The 20,293-nt window shown below is 35.2% G+C and overlaps 1 protein-coding gene across 1 annotated transcript in view; it reads right to left on the bottom strand.

The window, feature by feature from the left end:
* The window catches only part of LOC107753275 (cadherin-12-like), a 148,043-nt gene that overhangs the window by 67,563 nt on the left and 60,187 nt on the right, over window positions 1-20,293 (bottom strand). The window contains exon 2 of the mRNA XM_016569405.1: window positions 17,214-17,654. Within this exon, the coding sequence (XP_016424891.1) occupies window positions 17,214-17,447 (234 nt within the window). The 5' untranslated portion in view covers window positions 17,448-17,654. The remainder of the gene's footprint in view (window positions 1-17,213; window positions 17,655-20,293) is intronic.

Here is a 20,293-nt window from a genome sequence, read left to right as displayed (position 1 = left end):
GATAGATAGATAGATAGATAGACAGACAGACAGACAGACAGACAGATAGATAGATAGATAGATAGATAGATAGATGATACATAGATTTGGAAGAAGTCTCTTGCATTCTTGCATTTATTAATAAAAAATATTGTAAAAACAGTAATATTTTGAAATATTATTACAATTTGCAATATTTTTATTTTTATTTTAATATATTTTAATTTCTTTCTGTGATGCAAAGCTGAATTTTCAGCATAATTACTCCAGTCTTCAGTGGTACATGATCCTTCAGAAATATGCTGATTTGGTGCTCAATTATTACTGATGCTCAATTATTAATAAATGTTCTCAGTTATTTATAATGGATTTTATTACTATTTTGCTAATTAATATTTTTTTGTAGAAGCTGTGATACATTTTCTTTCAGGATTCTTTGATAAATAAATAGTTATGGAACAGCATTTATTTCAAATAGAAATCTTTAGAAACATTACAAATGTATCTGCTGTCATTTATGATCATTTTAATAAATCCTTGATAAATACACTTTTCCAAACTTTTTTTTTAACAGTATGGTATCATGGTTTCCACAAACATATTAAGTAGCACAACTGTTTTCAATATTGATAATAATAAGACAGGCGTAAAAGATAACATGAGAGACTTCTTTAAAAATATTAAAAATTCTAAATTATTCCAAACATTTGACCATTAGTATGAATATCATCAGTTGCTGTTTTGGAATGGCTATCACTAATATTCATAAATGAGTGTGTTGAGATCAGGATGTGTGTTTTACAAACGCCATGGCTGTAGTGTTGACAAAAATAGGAGAACGGAAGCTTGTCTGTGTTTGTTTGTTTTGTTATGTGTGTTTTTGACTGATGTGGCATATAATGTTTGTATATTGTGTTTGTCACATTTCCGGTGGTCTGGGGTGCAGATTCACTGGAAACTGTGAAAGTGGTCTCACACTCCTGTAGTTTGTCACACAGTTCGCTGTTTGATTATGTGATCAGAGCGAAAGCGTGAGAGAGTTTTTTGGTGAGCTTTGTTTTTGCTTACGAGGTGGAATACTGACGTGCTTCTGCTTGTGTTTGTGTGTTTTATGAAAAAAAAAAAAAACACACCAGCCCCAACAGATGGAGACAGTCTCAGGTGGATAAACGGCTGATCTAATCACAAGCAATTAAGGAATACTACATTGTACTTCTGCATCAAAACTGCAGCAACACACTTGCATAACAACTCAAACAAAAGAAAAGCGGAAAAGCTGCGTATAAACAAACAATCAAAGTCCGTCAGGCTCAAAGGAGAAGTCTGACAGTAGTTTTTCAAATTACTGGATGTGCTGTGATGACAACCAAAACAGAAGAGTAAAAAGTACTGTACTGTTTTCTCAATATTTTCTTACAGAACTGTCCCCTTATTTATAACAATGGGCACTTTTCCCTTCAGGAATTTTAGGCAAAATCTTTTAAACTTCACTTTTCACGCTAATTTAATTTGCTTGATTTTTCTATGATTTCTGGCTCATATTTCATCTTGAGCTCTTCGCTGTTGAACACTGTTGTCACCTTGGTATCCAAGTGCACCAATTTTTGAAAACCTTATTAGCAAAACTGTTTGTAGTGGTGGAAGTCACAAATAGAGGAAGGCATAATTGGTTAAAACCTTATGAATAATTTGCAAATATTGAAACTATTTAGATGCATAGATTTATAACTTTAAAACAATAGTCATTCATATGTTTATGATGTATTTTCACAAACAAAATATATATATATATATATATATATATATACTGTTACAAGATATTTCTATTTCAAATAAATTATCTTATTTTGAATTTGTTATATATGTATAGATGAATATCATTTTGACACACTTTAATTAGCACTTTAATTAACTGTTTTTAACATTGATAATAAGAAGACATTTTCTTAAGCAGCATATCATCGTATTAGATTGATTTCTGAAGGATCATGTGACACTGAAGACTGGAGTAATGATACTGTAATGTAACCTTGATGAGCATGAGACTGCTTTCAAAAACTTTTTTTAAAAACTGTACATACCACAACCTTTTGAACAATAGTGTGTATATGATGTTCTGCACAACTTCAGCCGTAAAAATTATAATTGTATTCATTGATGGCTGACATCAGTGACATCTGTAGGAACATGCAACAAATCAGCCTGGTTGTCATAGTGATATTTAGCATTTTAATCATGTGCAATTTATAAAAAGTACCAGCTTGCAATTAATTAACTGATGCAAGATAGCCAAGCTTTAATGCTTCTACAGATGAACACGTCTTTTTCCCCCTGCCTATATCTAAATTATGCCAGAAATATGGATCATAGTTCAAAATATTAATGAGCAATATGAACAAGTTGAAGGAAAAGTGTTAAAAAGCTATTTTATTTTCAAGCCAATAATATCAGCTCACTCTGAATTCATCTGGGCTCAATGCAAGGAACGAGCGATACTGCTAGAACATTAGCGGGTTTTTTTTTTTTTTACTATCTTTGGTGCACTTCAAGCAGAAATCTCATTATTATAAAAGTTGGATTAAAATATGTGAAAGGTATTATATTGGCAGTGCAGATAAATGACATCATTATTCCCTTTTTCCTTAACCAAGCTGTGCCAGCGCATTCGTCATCTGTGGCGTACGTTAACGCTGCAAATGTCTTCTTTTCTAAATGCATTCAGAATGCTGCATTTCACATGCCTAATTTGAGCCCGAGTTATCCATACAAATGACTTCACATCTGCAGAATTAGTTTGGCATCAGGTTTTTGTGAGCTAAGCGGCATGAGCTTTGGGAGGGGTGAGGTTACTGCAGTCTGATTGTTTCTGAGGTATTGGATTATTGTGGTGCTTGGGTTCCTGCATGCAACCGACACCATTTTATGGTCATTTTGGATCGTAGTTCTTCAAATGTAATCATGAGTTTGGATTAAGTAACCTTTAAACTAGATTCACTGTAATGCTGAATGCATTGGTTGTCTCCACAGTGTCTGTTATGAAGGAGTGCATATTGCACAATGCTGCACACGGACATGAAGGAGTTGTCTTGTTTACAGCTATTGAATAACTTGTTTTCTATAGAAACCAATTTTAACTAGATCAATTACACAAGACACACTTTGAATGTTGTATCAGAACGCGTATTATCGAACATATGAGCTCCATTAGGAGAAAGGACATAAAATCTCCGGTAGCTTGTCATTTCAATGAAGCGGCACATTCCATAGCGGACTTGGATTTTACGATAATAGAACATATACCACAGTTTCGAAGGGGTGGTGTCTTTTACAAAGAGAATGCAAATGGATTTTTGATTTGAGATCTTTATATCCCCTTGGTATGAATGAGGAGTAGGTTTTGAATTGTTTTTTTTGTGATATACAGTGGGTACGGAAAGTATTCAGACCCCCTTAAATGTTTCACTCTTTGTTATATTGCAGCCATTTGCTAAAATCATTTAAGTTAATTTTTTTTCCTCATTAATGTACACACAGCACCCCATATAACTGTTTTTAACATTGATAATAAGAAGACATTTTCTTAAGCAGCATATCATCGTATTAGATTGATTTCTGAAGGATCATGTGACACTGAAGACTGGAGTAATGATACTGTAATGTAACCTTGATGAGCATGAGACTGCTTTCAAAAACTTTTTTTAAAAACTGTACATACCACAACCTTTTGAACAATAGTGTGTATATGATGTTCTGCACAACTTCAGCCGTAAAAATTATAATTGTATTCATTGATGGCTGACATCAGTGACATCTGTACGAACATGCAACAAATCAGCCTGGTTGTCATAGTGATATTTAGCATTTTAATCATGTGCAATTTATAAAAAGTACCAGCTTGCAATTAATTAACTGATGCAAGATAGCCAAGCTTTAATGCTTCTACAGATGAACACGTCTTTTTCCCCCTGCCTATATCTAAATTATGCCAGAAATATGGATCATAGTTCAAAATATTAATGAGCAATATGAACAAGTTGAAGGAAAAGTGTTAAAAAGCTATTTTATTTTCAAGCCAATAATATCAGCTCACTCTGAATTCATCTGGGCTCAATGCAAGGAACGAGCGATACTGCTAGAACATTAGCGGGTTTTTTTTTTTTTTTACTATCTTTGGTGCACTTCAAGCAGAAATCTCATTATTATAAAAGTTGGATTAAAATATGTGAAAGGTATTATATTGGCAGTGCAGATAAATGACATCATTATTCCCTTTTTCCTTAACCAAGCTGTGCCAGCGCATTCGTCATCTGTGGCATACGTTATCGCTGCAAATGTCTTCTTTTCTAAATGCATTCAGAATGGGCCGCTGCATTTCACATGCCTAATTTGAGCCCGAGTTATCCATACAAATGACTTCACATCTGCAGAATTAGTTTGGCATCAGGTTTTTGTGAGCTAAGCGGCATGAGCTTTGGGAGGGGTGAGGTTACTGCAGTCTGATTGTTTCTGAGGTATTGGATTATTGTGGTGCTTGGGTTCCTGCATGCAACCGACACCATTTTATGGTCATTTTGGATCGTAGTTCTTCAAATGTAATCATGAGTTTGGATTAAGTAACCTTTAAACTAGATTCACTGTAATGCTGAAGGCATTGGTTGTCTCCACAGTGTCTGTTATGAAGGAGTGCATATTGCACAATGCTGCACACGGACATGAAGGAGTTGTCTTGTTTACAGCTATTGAATAACTTGTTTTCTATAGAAACCAATTTTAACTAGATCAATTACACAAGACACACTTTGAATGTTGTCTTGACACAATAAACAGAAAGCATTGAAGTCTGAAGGTTATTTTTCAATGTAAATCTATGAGTTGTTTATATTTTTTAAGAAAAGTTATATATCAGATATATATGCAGATATGGAGGAAATGCAATCCGAAAATTTCAGTGAAAATCTGTTAGCTTTTTGAGCTAAGAGATTATCTTGTAAGATCAGACACTTTTGCGGGTGACAAGAAAATAGATCGTATTGGTAATGAAGGCTTTTTTGCCTGTCGTAAATGTGCCACTTGTAAATATATACGGAGAAAACAGGTGTCTTTCAAGAGTTGCGTGACAGATCGAGTGTATTGTATGAGACAGTTTACCACTTGTGCATCCACTAATGTCATTTATCTGTTGACTTGTGTGTGTCATAAAATAAACAGTATGTGGGAAAAACTAGTAGATCGATCAGAACGCGTATTATCGAACATATGAGCTCCATTAGGAGAAAGGACATAAAATCTCCGGTAGCTCGTCATTTCAATGAAGCGGCACATTCCATAGCGGACTTGGATTTTACGATAATAGAACATATACCACAGTTTCGAAGGGGGGGTGTCTTTTACAAAGAGAATGCAAATGGATTTTTGATTTGAGATCTTTATATCCCCTTGGTATGAATGAGGAATTGGTTTTGAATTGTTTTTTTTGTGATATATGTATACAAGAAACATTTATAAGATCTATGGGTGAAATTATGTATGAAACATTTTTTGCATTTTACATTAATAATATTGTATTAAGGTATTTTTGCACTGAGGAATTTTTTAACATTAAAATATATTTATAGGAATGTCTTAAGGTCAAATTGGATATATTGTATGGTGTTTTTGGGCCTGCGTGCATATTATGATGTCCATGGTGAATATTGATGTTATAATGGGTGCAGGTGTGCACTAATCAATGTGGCGTTGAGGAAGAGCTTTTGTCTCGAAAACGTTTTGCACTTTTCACTTTTGCACTTTGCACTTTTTTACGGCCTCTGATTAAGCATTATAATAAAGATTTTTTGCGGAGGTTTTGCCCTGCATTTGACCGTGTGCGGATTGTTTTTTCTGCTAGCTTTTTGAGGTCATGATTTATTTATTTATTTAGCATTTTAATTTATTTATTTAGGATTTTTGTTTGTTTATCTATTACAATAAGAAATTTTCAGTGAAAATCTACAGGGTTTTAATCACCCATCCATCCATCCAGTAAATAAACCTTCAAACTTTGTTCATTCCATCCATCCATCCATCTAGTAAATGCACCTTCATACTTTGTTCATTCCATCCACCCATTTTTGCCATGTAAGGATCCATCCATCCATCCATCCATCAATCCGTCCATTCTAAGGATCCATCCATCCATCCATTTATTGTCATCTAGATCCATCTATCTATCCATCCATCCATCCATCTATTGTCATCTAGATCCATCCATCCATCCATCCATCCTCATCTAGATCCCTCCATCCATCCATCCTCATCTCCATCCATCCATATCTAGATCCCTCCATCCACCCAACCATCCTCATCTAGATCCCTCCCTCCATCCATCTATCCATCTCTAGATCCCTCCCTCCCTCCATCCATCCATCCATCCATCATAATCTAGATCCCCCCATCCATCCATCCATCCTCATCTAGATCCCTCCATTCATCCATCCATCCTAATCTAGATTACTTCATCCATCTATCCATCCATCCATATCTAGATCCCTTCATCTATCCATCCATCCATCCATCCAGTTAGCCTGATCAGTTAGAAAATATATAACTTCTGTTATAAATATAGCCATAACAGTCTGTGCTGAGTTTGGTGGATTCTTCTTGAAAGCTCTTGGAGAAGAGCTTTTTAAAAATTGTACATTTACAAATGTTTGTCTTATTAGAAAACCTTGCCCAAGTTTTGTTTTGAGAAAAAAACAAACAATCCAATGCAGCAACAACTGCAACTGCACTGTGCTGTTTATAAGCAGTGCCTCATTCCCTGACACATTTGAGCCCGAGCATTGTGTGCCGCATGGCATCTCCACAGCATCACCGTTCATCAGAGTAAAGGGCTGTAAACAGTCTTATCAGGTGCACATTTCCAATCATGCTCGAGTCCCATTAATGCACACAGTAAAGCTGACCTCTCTTTTAACCAAGCTATGTTGTGAGACACACACAGGTAAAGATTGGCCTGTTTAAGATAAGCTCCCCAGCGCAAAATCCATTATTATCTGCAGCTGTTTGCTGTCAGCCTGCAAGGTCAACCCTAGATGAGGAATTCAGAAGAGGCTCAATCTGGCTTGGAACAAATTTGGTGCAGAAGAAGCACTTTTGATCCAAGCAAGGTCAAGTATTACTTGAGTACTCAAGTGTGCTGTTGCATTCTGGGTACTAGAGTAACCATACTGGTATAGAATTATCTCTCCTGAATCCATGTAATTGTATTCATTTGGACTCAGGAAAAAAAAAAAAAAAAAATTTTATCAGCAATGATATTCTACAGCCTAATGCATAAATTCACATGACCCCGATTGTCTAATTTAAGGACAAATATGATTTTTTTTTTTCTTATTTATTTATTTTTTAAAGGCCATTATTCTTTGTTGGGACAATTTCATTTTAGAGAGAATTTGATTGGATGTAAACCTTTTGGTCTATTTTTCCTGAAGAGAAAGGCAAGCCTTCTAAATGTGCTAAAAGCACATTTTAGGATGTCAGTATAGATTCTACTGAAACCACTATGTCAGTCTTTGCAAGGAACGCATCCATAGATCGTGCATGGTACACCCAGTGAACTGATCCATGGCAATAGCACTCAAAACCTCTGTTAATGCTTTAGACATGCTTGGTGAAGAGAGTGAATGGATAATTGCAGTGTGTCTTGCCGGGTCTATGTACATGGTAACCTTGATTAGTGTACAGGTCACTGGAGAGATTCTGTCTGGTCATTTGACGCTGATTATACTGGAGAGAGCAGTCTGTGATTGCATTATGGAACTCTTGCTGCAGCTGCTGTGTATTTATGGAGTGTGTTATACATTTAAAGGGCCGGTTTAACCATTTAGCTTATGAACAGTTTTAAACGGCTAGACTAAATTGAAGGGATGGATGATAGTGTGTATAAATTGTGCATTTAAATCTTATTCTCTTTTATTTCAGACAACATGAAACAACGTTCCAAACCCATTTTACTTCTGTAATATGACATTTCTGAGTGAAATCAAATATTCAATGAGAAAAAAAAAAGTAGGGCAGTACTAGATTGTATCCTTTGGGAATTGATTGGATTTTGAAAAGTGGTGTTTCATACTAGATTGAGTCTGAAACACTATCAGCACTCAATTTTTTAATGAGGTCTTTTGACTCTATCGTGGAGGCTGAAGGTCAAGTTCACCCCAAACGCCATCTTAACCTAATCCAGTTATTGAATCTATTGTTATTTCATAGTTTGTAATTTTGAGTGACTTATTTTTCAAAGTTGTACATAAAACAATGATTATTTGAGTATGTTGTACAGGAAAATTATTCATTATTTCAGTTTTTCCACTTCAAAATTCATGTTTAATTATTCAATTATTTCTGAAATTGTAATTTCACATCGTGCAGTGTACATCATTCATCTGTGCTTATCTCTGTAAAAACGCATTCTCTTTTTTTGCATCCTTTCCTGGTAAAACTCTCTTGACTCCCATGCACAGATTCATGTCTTCATAAGTTATGTAGAAAAGGTCTGAGAGCTAATGATAGGTTGCCTCGGACAGATGAGATCGCAGTCGTTTCGAGGAATGAATCTGAGAATAGGTGGTGGGGAGAGATGAGGTGGACATGGGTGTCAATAACAAAATGGGAGCGAGTTAGTGTCGACCTGTCAGCCAGAAAGAGCTCACGTAAACAAGCAGTAAAATGGATGGCCTTTCTAGAAAATGCATTATTGTCCTTTCCTGGTAAAACTCTCTTGACTCCCATGCACAGATTCATGTCTTCATAAGTTATGTAGAAAAGGTCTGAGAGCTAATGATAGGTAGCCTCGGACAGATGAGATCGCAGTCGTTTCGAGGAATGAATCTGAGAATAGGTGGTGGGGAGAGATGAGGTGGACATGGGTGTCAATAACAAAATGGGAGCGAGTTAGTGTCGACCTGTCAGCCAGAAAGAGCTCACGTAAACAAGCAGTAAAATGGATGGCCTTTCTAGAAAATGCATTATTGTATTCAAATGAGAGACCTTTCAGTTTTTCTAAAGGAAAATGTACACTGAACTAGTATGCTGACAACTTAAATTTAGGCCTGTTCACGTCTTTAGAAGACATGCAGTGTAGCATACAAGTTGAATTAACTGCTGGATATTTTGAGGTCTTTGTTTTTTCTTAATAGTAACTGTTGTTGGATGAAAAAGAGCATTCGATTCTTAGAAGAAGAAGAAAAAATGTGTTCAACAGCAAAACTGTTTGAAATGCAAGAGTGAATTTTTTTATTTTTGGGTGAACTGTTCCTTTAAGAAAAAGAGGACAACAGTGAAGTCGAAGGCAATGAAAAAGCTAAATGGTTTGTTGAAAGAGCTGTTTGGATAGCAGCTGATGAACAGCTTGTGCTGAGAAAGGCTGAAGATAAATGAAAGATGATGTCAGTGCAGGTAAAAAACTGTGAGAATGGGGAGACTTCAAAAGATCTGGAGCAGCTCTCCCAGTTGCCATTATTAGATTGGGTCTGTAAATACCCATCTCAGATTTTCCCATACATAGTAGTGTACTGTACATCTCCTTTAGACTGAGTGATTTTTTCATTTATCAGGCTCTTTGTTTAGGGCACGGATCCTCTTCTGTGTTCCCTGTACATACAGTTTCCTGTGCCTTTCTCACCAAAGACGTGGAATGGGCACACACACACACACACACACACACAGACAGACAGAGAAAAACCCCAGTCGGTTGCGTCTTTGTACACACTGTATAAACCCTTGATCCACTTGGGCCTCCTGATGATTCATTTGTGCTCATCTGGGATTGAAATCCTCAGATATGAGGTGAATGTGATCCAGCTTAACTTTCTGAGAAACTCCCTCTGCTTTAGAGTCAATATGAAACGCCATTTACTGCCGTAAACTGACGTATTTCCGAGTGAAACAAAATTTTCAGGAGTGTAAATGCATATTTAAATATCTTTATCCATTTTTTTGCCCTGTTAGTCCATGTGTGTATGTAGGATGATTGCTTTATAAAGTTTGCATTAAAATTACTTTGAGCTTGAGTAATTACTTTGTTTTGATACTTATATATTTGGTTTATTTAAATACTGTAGTATTATTTAGGGGATTCTATACTTTTACTTAAGCATTATTGAGTGCTAAATACTTACCCTTACTCAGCTTTCCAATGCAATTATGGTACTTGTTTTATTCCTTGCCATTTCATTTAGACTTTTTCTGCAGGTCATCATGATTTCATTTTTTAAGCTCAATTTACAAGTCAATCCAATGTATTTGGTCATAACTATGATAATGTGTCCTTGCAAAGAGACATTTCATTAGTCACCACAACCATTTTGACCTAAAGCAATACATTTTAATCACTGCTGATGATGGACCGACTTGACTCATGGTCGCAGATCACTTCATAAACAATCTTGTGGCTTTTAATTGTTTTGGTTATGCGTAACTTATTGTATGTCCTGTACTGTGCTATTCGAGTTTTATGTTGTGTACTGGCCATGTCATGCTTGTCCAAGATTAATTTCCCTGAAACAGGACAATAAAGTATATTCATTCATTCATTATATTCAAATGTCAAAACATTAGCAAATCAGCTGTTGGTTTAATAAATTCAGGTCACAAGTTTGAGAATATTGGATTCATTGTCCTAGACGTAATCAGGACACTGAGGGAATTGGTAATAAATGGATGTTTGTGCATCAAAGAAAAATCTCCACTGTCTCTTGATTTCAGCAGTAAATTTTAAAATATTTGTAAAAATTGAAAAAAAATGTACCGTATTGGCCCGAATATAAGACGACCCTGATTCATGGCACACTCGTTGTATGCGTATTTGGCGCCACCTAGTGTTGTGGGTGCATTATTGACATGTCAAAGTCTAGACCCTGAATATAAGATGACCGCGTTTTTTCAGATGTATTTCCAAGAAAAAAATATCATCTTATATTCGGGACAATACGGTAAGTTTTTTTAATTTTTAAATACAAATAAATCCACATTTTATTGTACCCAATATATGTTTATGTCCATTCAATAATGTTTTTAGCTACATGTACATTTTAATTTTGTTACAGTACTGATACTTAAACATAAATTTGATATTTTTCCCATCAGGAATTGACTGGATATTTTGTATTATTTTTTTTTTAATTGGTCATTAAGTATAAATGAAGCCAGGTGGTTGTAAGGATGGGGTTAAAAAGTTAGAGGGATTCATGATAGCTGAAAATGATTGTTTCAGAGGCGGAGCGAGTTGAATTTTCATGCAACATTAAAAATAGTCCCCCCTCCCCCTCTTTGGATTAATGTGCGTCAATGAATCATGCACAATAAGGCCAGAAACATGCATTACGAAAGTAAATAGGGTCGATTTTGATTTCATGTTGACTTAAAGCGTTATAAAATGACACAGAGATTCACATCCTATCAAATTACTTTTGTATATTGGTTCATTTGCTTTTTAAAATTGCAGCTATCAGATATGATAGGTTAGACAGCGAGGTTGACTGATGGCACTTTGGCTAATGATGTCATAAATAAAGTTACATTATAAAGTTGCTTAAACCCACCGACCTGTGTCTTTGAGATTATGTATAGTCTTTATTACGTTATTAGCTCAGATGATTAAAGAAAGTGGTGAATTGTGGGTGGTCATAAGTGACAGCGAGAGGAGGGTTTAGTGATGATTGAAAGGCTAAAGCAGGATGGGGAGAGGAAGAGAAAGAGAACTTGATTTACAGTCAGCCGAATGATTGTCTTTTTCCTGCGAACAGACATTGAGCAACACCGAGGACGGTAGCGTATTATTTAATTGCGGAATTGAGCCTTTGTTTCGGTATTCCCAAAGGCTCAATGAGGCTTTTATTCCTCCGTAATAAACGATAAAATGCTGATGTGTTGTAGAGTTCCGCCAGTATCTGGAGGCTGTGATGTTCTCATGCTCACAGCTTTTGCATAAACGCATACAAAAATTTAATAAATAAATATACATTCGCCTGCTGTTGTATATTATGTGTCAATCCATCAACTCTTCTGCTTGGAATAAATATTTTATGCTTGCAAAAATGTTATCTCATAAAATAAGATATCTATTTGGTCTCCACTGCTAAAATTCCCTGTCTACACTCTTAAAAATAAATTAAAGCGATGCCATAGAAGAACCATTTTTGGTTCCACAAAGAACCATTCAGTCAAAGGCTCTTTAAAGAACCATCTCTTTCGTACCTTTTTATAATCTGAAGAACCTTCTTTCGCCACAAAGAACCTTTTGTGAAACAGAAAGGTTCTTCAGATGTTAAAGGTTCTTTATGGAACCATTTAGACAAAAAGGTTCTTCTATGGCATCGTGAAGCACCTTTATTTTTAAGAGTGTACCACTGCAACAAGTCCTGTTATTTCTGTTATGCAGTACATGTCAATGTCCCTGTTAAATGGTATCTGTGCAATGGATTAAATATTAAACACAATTTTTAAAGATGAATTAATTTCAATCATTGGGTATTGCCATGTTTGTCATTTTCCTGGGTGCTGCAATGACTTCTAACATGAAAACTGGCAATGTGTTTCTTTAATTCTCCTTTCTCTAATTGAAATTATTCAAACAAAGCATGTTTTCTTGGGAATATTGTTTTTACTCGTTTTTTTTTTCTCATATGTCCTCAATATTGTTGTCCAACCTGTTAGTCTTTTGTTAAACACCTTTGATTAACAAGAGTCACTTCCTTGCTGACATCATTTTCCAGGAAGTGGTGTCATTTTGGAGGGAAATCAATGGCACAAACACCAGTAGGCAATGGATTTAAAGAATTCTGTGTTTTTTGTGGTATTAGTTGCTTATTAGTATTATTCTGTTTGATGAAGTTGCAGAAAGTATATTAACAACATATCAATAATTAATTAAAAATCAAAATGAACATCAATTTGATACCCTCAATCTCTTACTGAGCAGCTTTAGCGCTGTATTTCCATTCTGTTCATTTTCTTGCCGTTGCCTAAATAATCACACTCTAAGTAATAGTTTAGGTGTCTGATCTTGATCAGAGCATATTTCTGAAAGTTTGGTATATCCTTATATAGAACTATTTCCTTTTATGACCAAGGCCATGGAATTTAAGCATAATAAATTACAGTTTTACGTTCTTTTAACCTCTTAAGACCCGGCAAAACATTTTAGGAAAATACATTTTTTTTTTGATTGTTTAGAGCATTAAAAAAAAAGTAAACAAAAAAAATTTTTAAAAATGATATTTCATTCATAAGTTATGCTACGTCCTTGGTAGAGGACATCGGGACTCAATTTCTTTAAAAAAATGAAAAAACATGAATGAACATGCATAGACAAAAACAATTGATTTTTTTTAAATCACCAATACATTTTTAGTTTTCAGGATTTTTTTTTTTTTTACCAAACTTTGTATAAAGATAATTCTCAACTATGTTATAATAGAATGATTTGATATACCATTTTTCTTCATGCAAAATGTGTGTACAATGGCCACAAACAGGTTTTCTCATTATATATAATGTATCTATAAATTAAATCTAATTTGCATATTAATGTGTTTCTGGGGCAACATGTAATGAAAAAAGAAGTGTAATATTGAGAGTAATAATTGACAAGATTTTCATAATAATATATAATATTTCATAGGAAAATTGAAATATATTTTCTTTCCCTATTCATTTGTTGTGTCTCCCAAAATGCATGATAAACATGCTTTTAGTCCCGGTGTCTTCATATGAGGACATGTATGAAATCAACATCCTGTTTCGTAACAGAAAGTCATATTTTGATTTGAAACCCCATAACATTTTTCTGAGATGTTGATTTATGACACACAGTTTAAAAATTAGTCCGATTTAAATGACAATTACTAAATATTATCATATTTCCATAAGAGTGTCACTAAATTAATATCAGACATTTTTGAAGACCAAGGAGAGGGAGTGGTCATGGTGAAACCGCCAAACATTTAGTATCTCTGAAAACCTGTAAAACTGTGGCATGTATAGTCTCAGAGAAATTCACTAAAATATAATGTCCTCATATGAGGATGCAGGGTCTCAGGAGGTTAAAGAAAATGTGAGTGGAGCAGAGGTCTTTCTTATGATTCTTTGATGTCATGGGTGGTTGTTCTTATTGGATTGTAGTGCGTTACTATGCAGTTGCGGAGGTGTTCTTATTAGTTTTGTAGTGTGTTACTATGTGGTTGCTAAGGTCTTCTGTTTCGCCAACGAAGATAGATCTAAACAAAGTTAGAGCAGAACATTTGTGCCTCTCAGATCAACACTACGGTGTTTCGTTCCTGAATGAATCTGTTATTGAGCAAATCATTTGATTCAGTAATTCAATGATCCTTTCATAAAGTCACTTGCTTTGTAAATCAGCCGTTTTGAACGAATCGTTTGAATCAATGATTCAATTAATCACTCATTAAGACAGGGGCTTGCTTCCACCTAGTGGTGGTTTTAGTGTTTATATATACGTATATACTGTATACATATATACATTTTAGTTCATAGTACTGTGATATATAAATGTGATATATTCTGTTGTGTTTTGTAACAGGTTATGAGAGACTTCACTCTTCCGAAATACCAACCCTTGCACAAACAAAAAGCAGTTTGCACGGCGATAGATAAAGTTAATGGACATGGCAAAGAAACAATACAAAGTCCCAAGTGCAATTTATGCCTGGCTAAGAAGCCTAAAGAAACGCAAGCATTGTTCTTTCCGCTCTTTTTAAATTTTTTTATTTTGTTTATTCCTTTGACACCATGGCACGCAGCTGATCCCCCCCACCCTCTCTCTGTCACACAGCAGTAAACAAATGTTAGGAGAGTCTTGCATTTATTAATCCAAAATAGACAAAAGCCAGTCCCTGGTTCAAGGTAAAAACAAAGCAATCCAAAAGAAAAGCTTTCTTGTATTTCCTCTTACCTCTAAACCCCAGCCATGATCTGCTACGGTCTCAGATCTCATTGAATGTGCATTGTGGCATTGCTGTGTTTATTTATTTTGCATTATGTTAATCATTTTTGCTAGTGTTTTGGCTCATTGTCCTGATTAAGACGTCTTACGCAAACCGCTCTGAAAAGTATGCAAAGCAGATGCCGCCAAAGGTGGCAAAGTGTTCATTCTGTGCCACGAGTCATGTTTGCTGACGTCTTGTGACCTTGAGCATTCCATTGTCACTTTTTTCTTTGTTTCTCCTAGTTCTCTAGGTACATTCACATTTACTTGCTAATGAAACGATTATTGCAGAAAGTGAATAAAATCCTGACAGTAGTTTAAAATAAAAAGTTAAGCAAATGCTAATATGTCATTTACTTCTACTTGCAGTGACATATAGGATATTCAGGTGATTTGCTCTATTAAAACTGGGTAAAGGGTGGAGGGCACAAGTTCATACTTCATTAGAGGGAAAATCCTCTTTAAATGTTAGATAAAGTGAGGTGTTCAAATCATGCTCAGCTCTGCCCGGGACGAAGCCATCTGTTTTAAGATGAATTTGGCACAAAATGAAGCCCTAATCACTACTAAGAAGGAACTTCACTCTGGGAGATTTGTTTAGTCTCTTCCTCTCCACATGTCTGGATGTATTTGGAAAAAGTAGGCGACAGTGACACAGAGGCAAGGCCAATCACCGATGAATCTTACTAAAGTAAAATGATATTCATACTGAAATGTCTCATTTTACTTGATAAGTGTGTGGAAAGATCAGGCCGGGTTATGATCTGCTAAAGGCGATGTTCTTTGGAAGGCTACGGCACTTTTCTGCATGAAAATTAGATTCCAGCTTCATGTTGTGTTGTTATGACTGCATACTCGGAAATGCACTGCTGAATATGAATGGTTTGTGATTAAAGATCACTGTCAGTGTGTACATGTCTTCCCACAAAACGTGTGCATCATGCTAAAAGCCAATTTTCACCTGATGACAGATTCATGCACATGCAATACAATAGAAAAATTACATTATTTGACCTGTCAGCTACATCATTATTAGAATTAATGGCAACGTTTCCCTGTCTGTATTGTCTTATGGCTGGATGTTGTCGCTTCCAGTATGTGCTGATATATTTACCATAAACACGTTTTTTTTTTTCTTTTTTTCTTTAATGAAATACTTTATATACCAAGTGTTTTCTCTGGAGTAACAGATAAACACAGTCAGCCAGAAACCACAATGTGATTTATATTTGCTTTGACATTTATTCTCTCCTTCACTAATATTTGCATGCAAGTGTTTGTTCTTTCTTACTTAAATTCAAATTATTCTAAAGTTAGAATCAACTTAGACAAGAAGTATACTGTAGAAGTATACTATATATTTAAAGTATACTAAAATACTTTAAATATAACATATATTTTTTAAATTGTGCATAATATATAAATATATATATATAATTTGCAATGAATTAAATCTATCTTTCATCCATGGTGTATAAGTAATGTATTTTATATACATATACACACACACACACACATATGTAGCATCTATGTATATATATATATACACACACACACACACACACGTGTATTTATGTATGTAATTATTTATTTTTTGTATTTACTTTATTTATTATTATTTTATTTCTTTGTTTAGTTTTTTTTTTGTTTTTTTTGGGTTTACATAATAGCAAGCCAAAAATGGTCTGAGTTGGTTCCAAATTTAGATTCTAAATGACTTGTGATTTGCATGAAAATTCTGGACCCAGGTTTTATGCACATATGTTTGTATGCATGGTTAGTGAATGAGACTGAATTTGTCGATGCTGTCTTCCTGGTCTTACTCAACTGAGTTTATTTTACTTCTGAATTTAGTGATTTAACTTTCCTTGATGCTTATCAATCACTGTAAAATTATTTCAAATGGGTAGGCTGTCACTACATATGTTTTCTTACATAACTATCTTGTAAGTCATGGTAAAAAAAGCACCTACTGACACATCAATGTAATAAAAATATAGTGTCAAATTGCTGTCTACGTGCTTTTGGGTTAAGAAATTGAGTATCCGAGTTCCTTTAACATGGGACAGAATGTGTTAATTAATTTAGACCAGTGAATATAAGCAGTGGGTTTTGGATTAAACAAATTAAAGGAAAGGCCGACAGATCGGGCACTGGCTTTGGCTCAGCAGAGTATGACTTCTGAAAGCTGTTACAGTTATTAACCAGTGTTGAAATTGAAATGCAATCATGATCAAAAAGAACTTCTTACTTTTCCAACATACTGTGGGTCCGAACCCATGTACTCCTCAAGCACAAAGAACTGGTTCCACACCCAACCCCTCTTGACCCTCTGGAACCCTCTGGAACCTCCATTCCTTCCTGCCGCCAATGGCCCCGTCTGGCTGTGGGGCCACTCTTGCCCTGGCCTGCTTTGGAAGGGAGCGCAGGAGCTCTGCTCAAAGAGGAAGCACAGGAACAGCAGCAGGCAGTTCCTCCTCAGCATTGGGCGGTCTGTTACGGCGCTGTTCCCACGTCAAGGTCCAGAGGAAAAAGGGGAAGTGAGAGACAAGAGATCCAGGGCTCTGAGGCTCACGAGCTGGAGCGTGAAGCCAGTAGGGATTGAGGAGGAGGTCAAGGGTCTGGTGCTCTACCACTCCCCTCACTGGAGATATGACTCAAGTCAACCGGGTAGTAGATACATCACCTGGAACTGAAAAAAAGAGAAATCAGTTGTGAAGCCATGAAACATAAATTCAAATGAGTTTTTTTAAACGTACAATACCCACAATACACATTTTGTGGAATATCAAGTCCTCTAGAGATATCAGTGACCCTGTTTTGACCCCTGTTTAGCGTTTGAAAGGACGTTCGGTGAAAGCACAGAAACATAAATGCTTAATACATCCTCTAAAAATGCTCTACGGCTGCTGTGGAATACCGTTTTTCTATTAATAATGCCTGCACATTCATAGTATGTCCATTCTTACAGAGATATGGAATTGCAGGGGTCGGCAACCTATGGCATGCACGCCAACATCGGCACACGGAGGGATGATTACTGGCACGAGAGCAATAGGGAAAACTGCATACCGACAAGTCTTCCCCAATATTTGAAATTCTTGCACTGATCTGCTCCACTCCATTATGCAGCGCTCGTGTTATTAGGATGACTAAAAGCTTTAAAAGTTACATTTCCAGCCTGGTCTGGTCAAATGGTTTTGAGGGCAAATTTTTTTTTTTAAACTTGATTTAACATCAGTGTTGAGGAATAAATTACATTTTAAAATGCATTCATAAATGAAAACAGATATTTTGAATTGTAATACTATTTCACAGTATTACTGTTTTTACTGTATTTTTGATCAAATAAACACAGCCTTGGTGAGCATAAGATACTTCTTTTAAAATCATTAAAAAAATAATAATTATTTCAAACCGGTAGTGTATAGGAAATATTTATTAATATGGGACTCTCAATTCTAAATCAGTTATCTGAAATAGATTTTCGGCCTTTTGAGGCCATACCAGTCATAGCCAAATCCACCATTACTCTAGGGTCACGTTTATCAAATCAGTGAAATCACTAACTCGAGCACAACCAGATTATACCCTGCTCCTGTTATACATCCAGAAGCACAGGAATGCAATTTTACTTGATTAATGTAGTGTGTGTTTTAGAATGGGATTTGAACCTGGAAGGATTTGTACGAAGAGTATGAACTTCTGGCCCATCACTTGTTATTCTTTATGGTTTAGAGACATATTAGTTTTAGTAGTAACAGGGCTGTGCTGATGCAATCATATAAATAGAGCAATATTTGTTGTCATGATACTGTATTTTAGATCCTTTTACCAATATTTTTATTTTGTGCATTCATATGTCCTGCAGATCAATAATTGACGAAGCAAGTCATCCAAATAAGCACAAACCAGCAGACTTATCTCAGCGCGGTCAGAGACATTTCTGTGAGGTACGAGAGATTGAATCTGATCTATCAGGTCTCGTGTTAGATGCAGTTTCAGTCGCAATCTAATTTATGATTTGATGATGCACTGCAATGCATTGAATTGTGACATATGTATCATTATGTATAATTTATATTTCTTTATTACTTTTACCTTAGCTGGTCCTTCTTAAAATGATAAGTAAACTATCCTTCTTAAAATGATAAGTAAACTCTGAAAGACTTTATGTTTGGAGATGTGTTTTTGGATGTTCATTTGATGACTATATACAATCTTCATGTTACTTTCACACCCGCATACACTTGTCACTAATTATCACATCATATCATGTTAAGAATAACCGTTGTCAATTTGTTAGCAAAAAACAATTGCATTAATGTCAACAGCAATTTTACATAGAAGCTGTCACCAGGAGCAGCTTGCAATTATTGCTGGGATCCATCAAGGATTGGAACGAGCTTGTGGTTATCTGAGCATCTCTGGCTAGGAATGCGTTCAACGACATGTGTCAGGATCCTAAATTACCATGATTAGATGGTAATTTAATCAATCAATTAGTTTCTCTGAGAAGGGGACAGAGTGGCCCCCTCATTCAAAAACAAAAAGAACAAATAAAGCTTTCAGCATGGATTTGGCTGACATTAAACCATATTTGAGATGCAATGGATCACAGAACGTCCGAGAGCAGAGACAAAGATACGACCATAATTACTGGGGACTATCATATCTTCAGATATTGCTGCCATAGATAATAAAGCACTGTTTTAGCAGTATGAGATCAGTTCTGGCAATTTATGAAAGGGAATGCCTTCTAATTGGTCACTCAAACACTAACAAAAATGATTGTGTTAGTAAGACCAGAACAGTAAGTTGGAAGGAAATCTACAATAGAGTCCAAACGTCTGAGACCAAACTGAATTATGAATAACAATACAGAGAAAAAAAAATAAAATAATTTTATATAAATGTTTAAATACACTACCATTCAGAAGCTTGGCGTTAACAATAATTTCTAAAGTTTTTTTTTTTTTTTTCAAATAAGTCTCATGTTTACCAAGGCTGCATTTATTTGATCAATTAGTACAGTAAAAAACTCAATATTGTGAAAGATTATTACAATAAAAAATGCTTTCTATTTTAAACAATATTTTAAATTGTAAGTTATTCCTGTGATGGCAAATCTGATTTTTCAGCAGTCATTACTCCAGTTTTTAGTGTCACAGGATCCTTCAGAAATCATTCTAATATGCTGATAATAACATTTCTTATCAAAACTGCAACTCAAAACACACAACTTACTATACTTGTGTATTTTTTTATGTATTTTAATTTGTTCTTCTTTCAAACATTCTTTTAAACGAACAGCATTATTTCACCTAGTTT

This window comes from Sinocyclocheilus rhinocerous, unplaced genomic scaffold (genome assembly GCF_001515625.1).
Source record: "Sinocyclocheilus rhinocerous isolate Xijiao unplaced genomic scaffold, SAMN03320098_v1.1 scaffold411, whole genome shotgun sequence".
NCBI classification, from domain to species: domain Eukaryota; kingdom Metazoa; phylum Chordata; class Actinopteri; order Cypriniformes; family Cyprinidae; genus Sinocyclocheilus; species Sinocyclocheilus rhinocerous.
The sequence above is the reverse complement of the archived record's forward strand: the minus strand, read 5'-3'. Positions and strand labels throughout refer to the sequence as shown.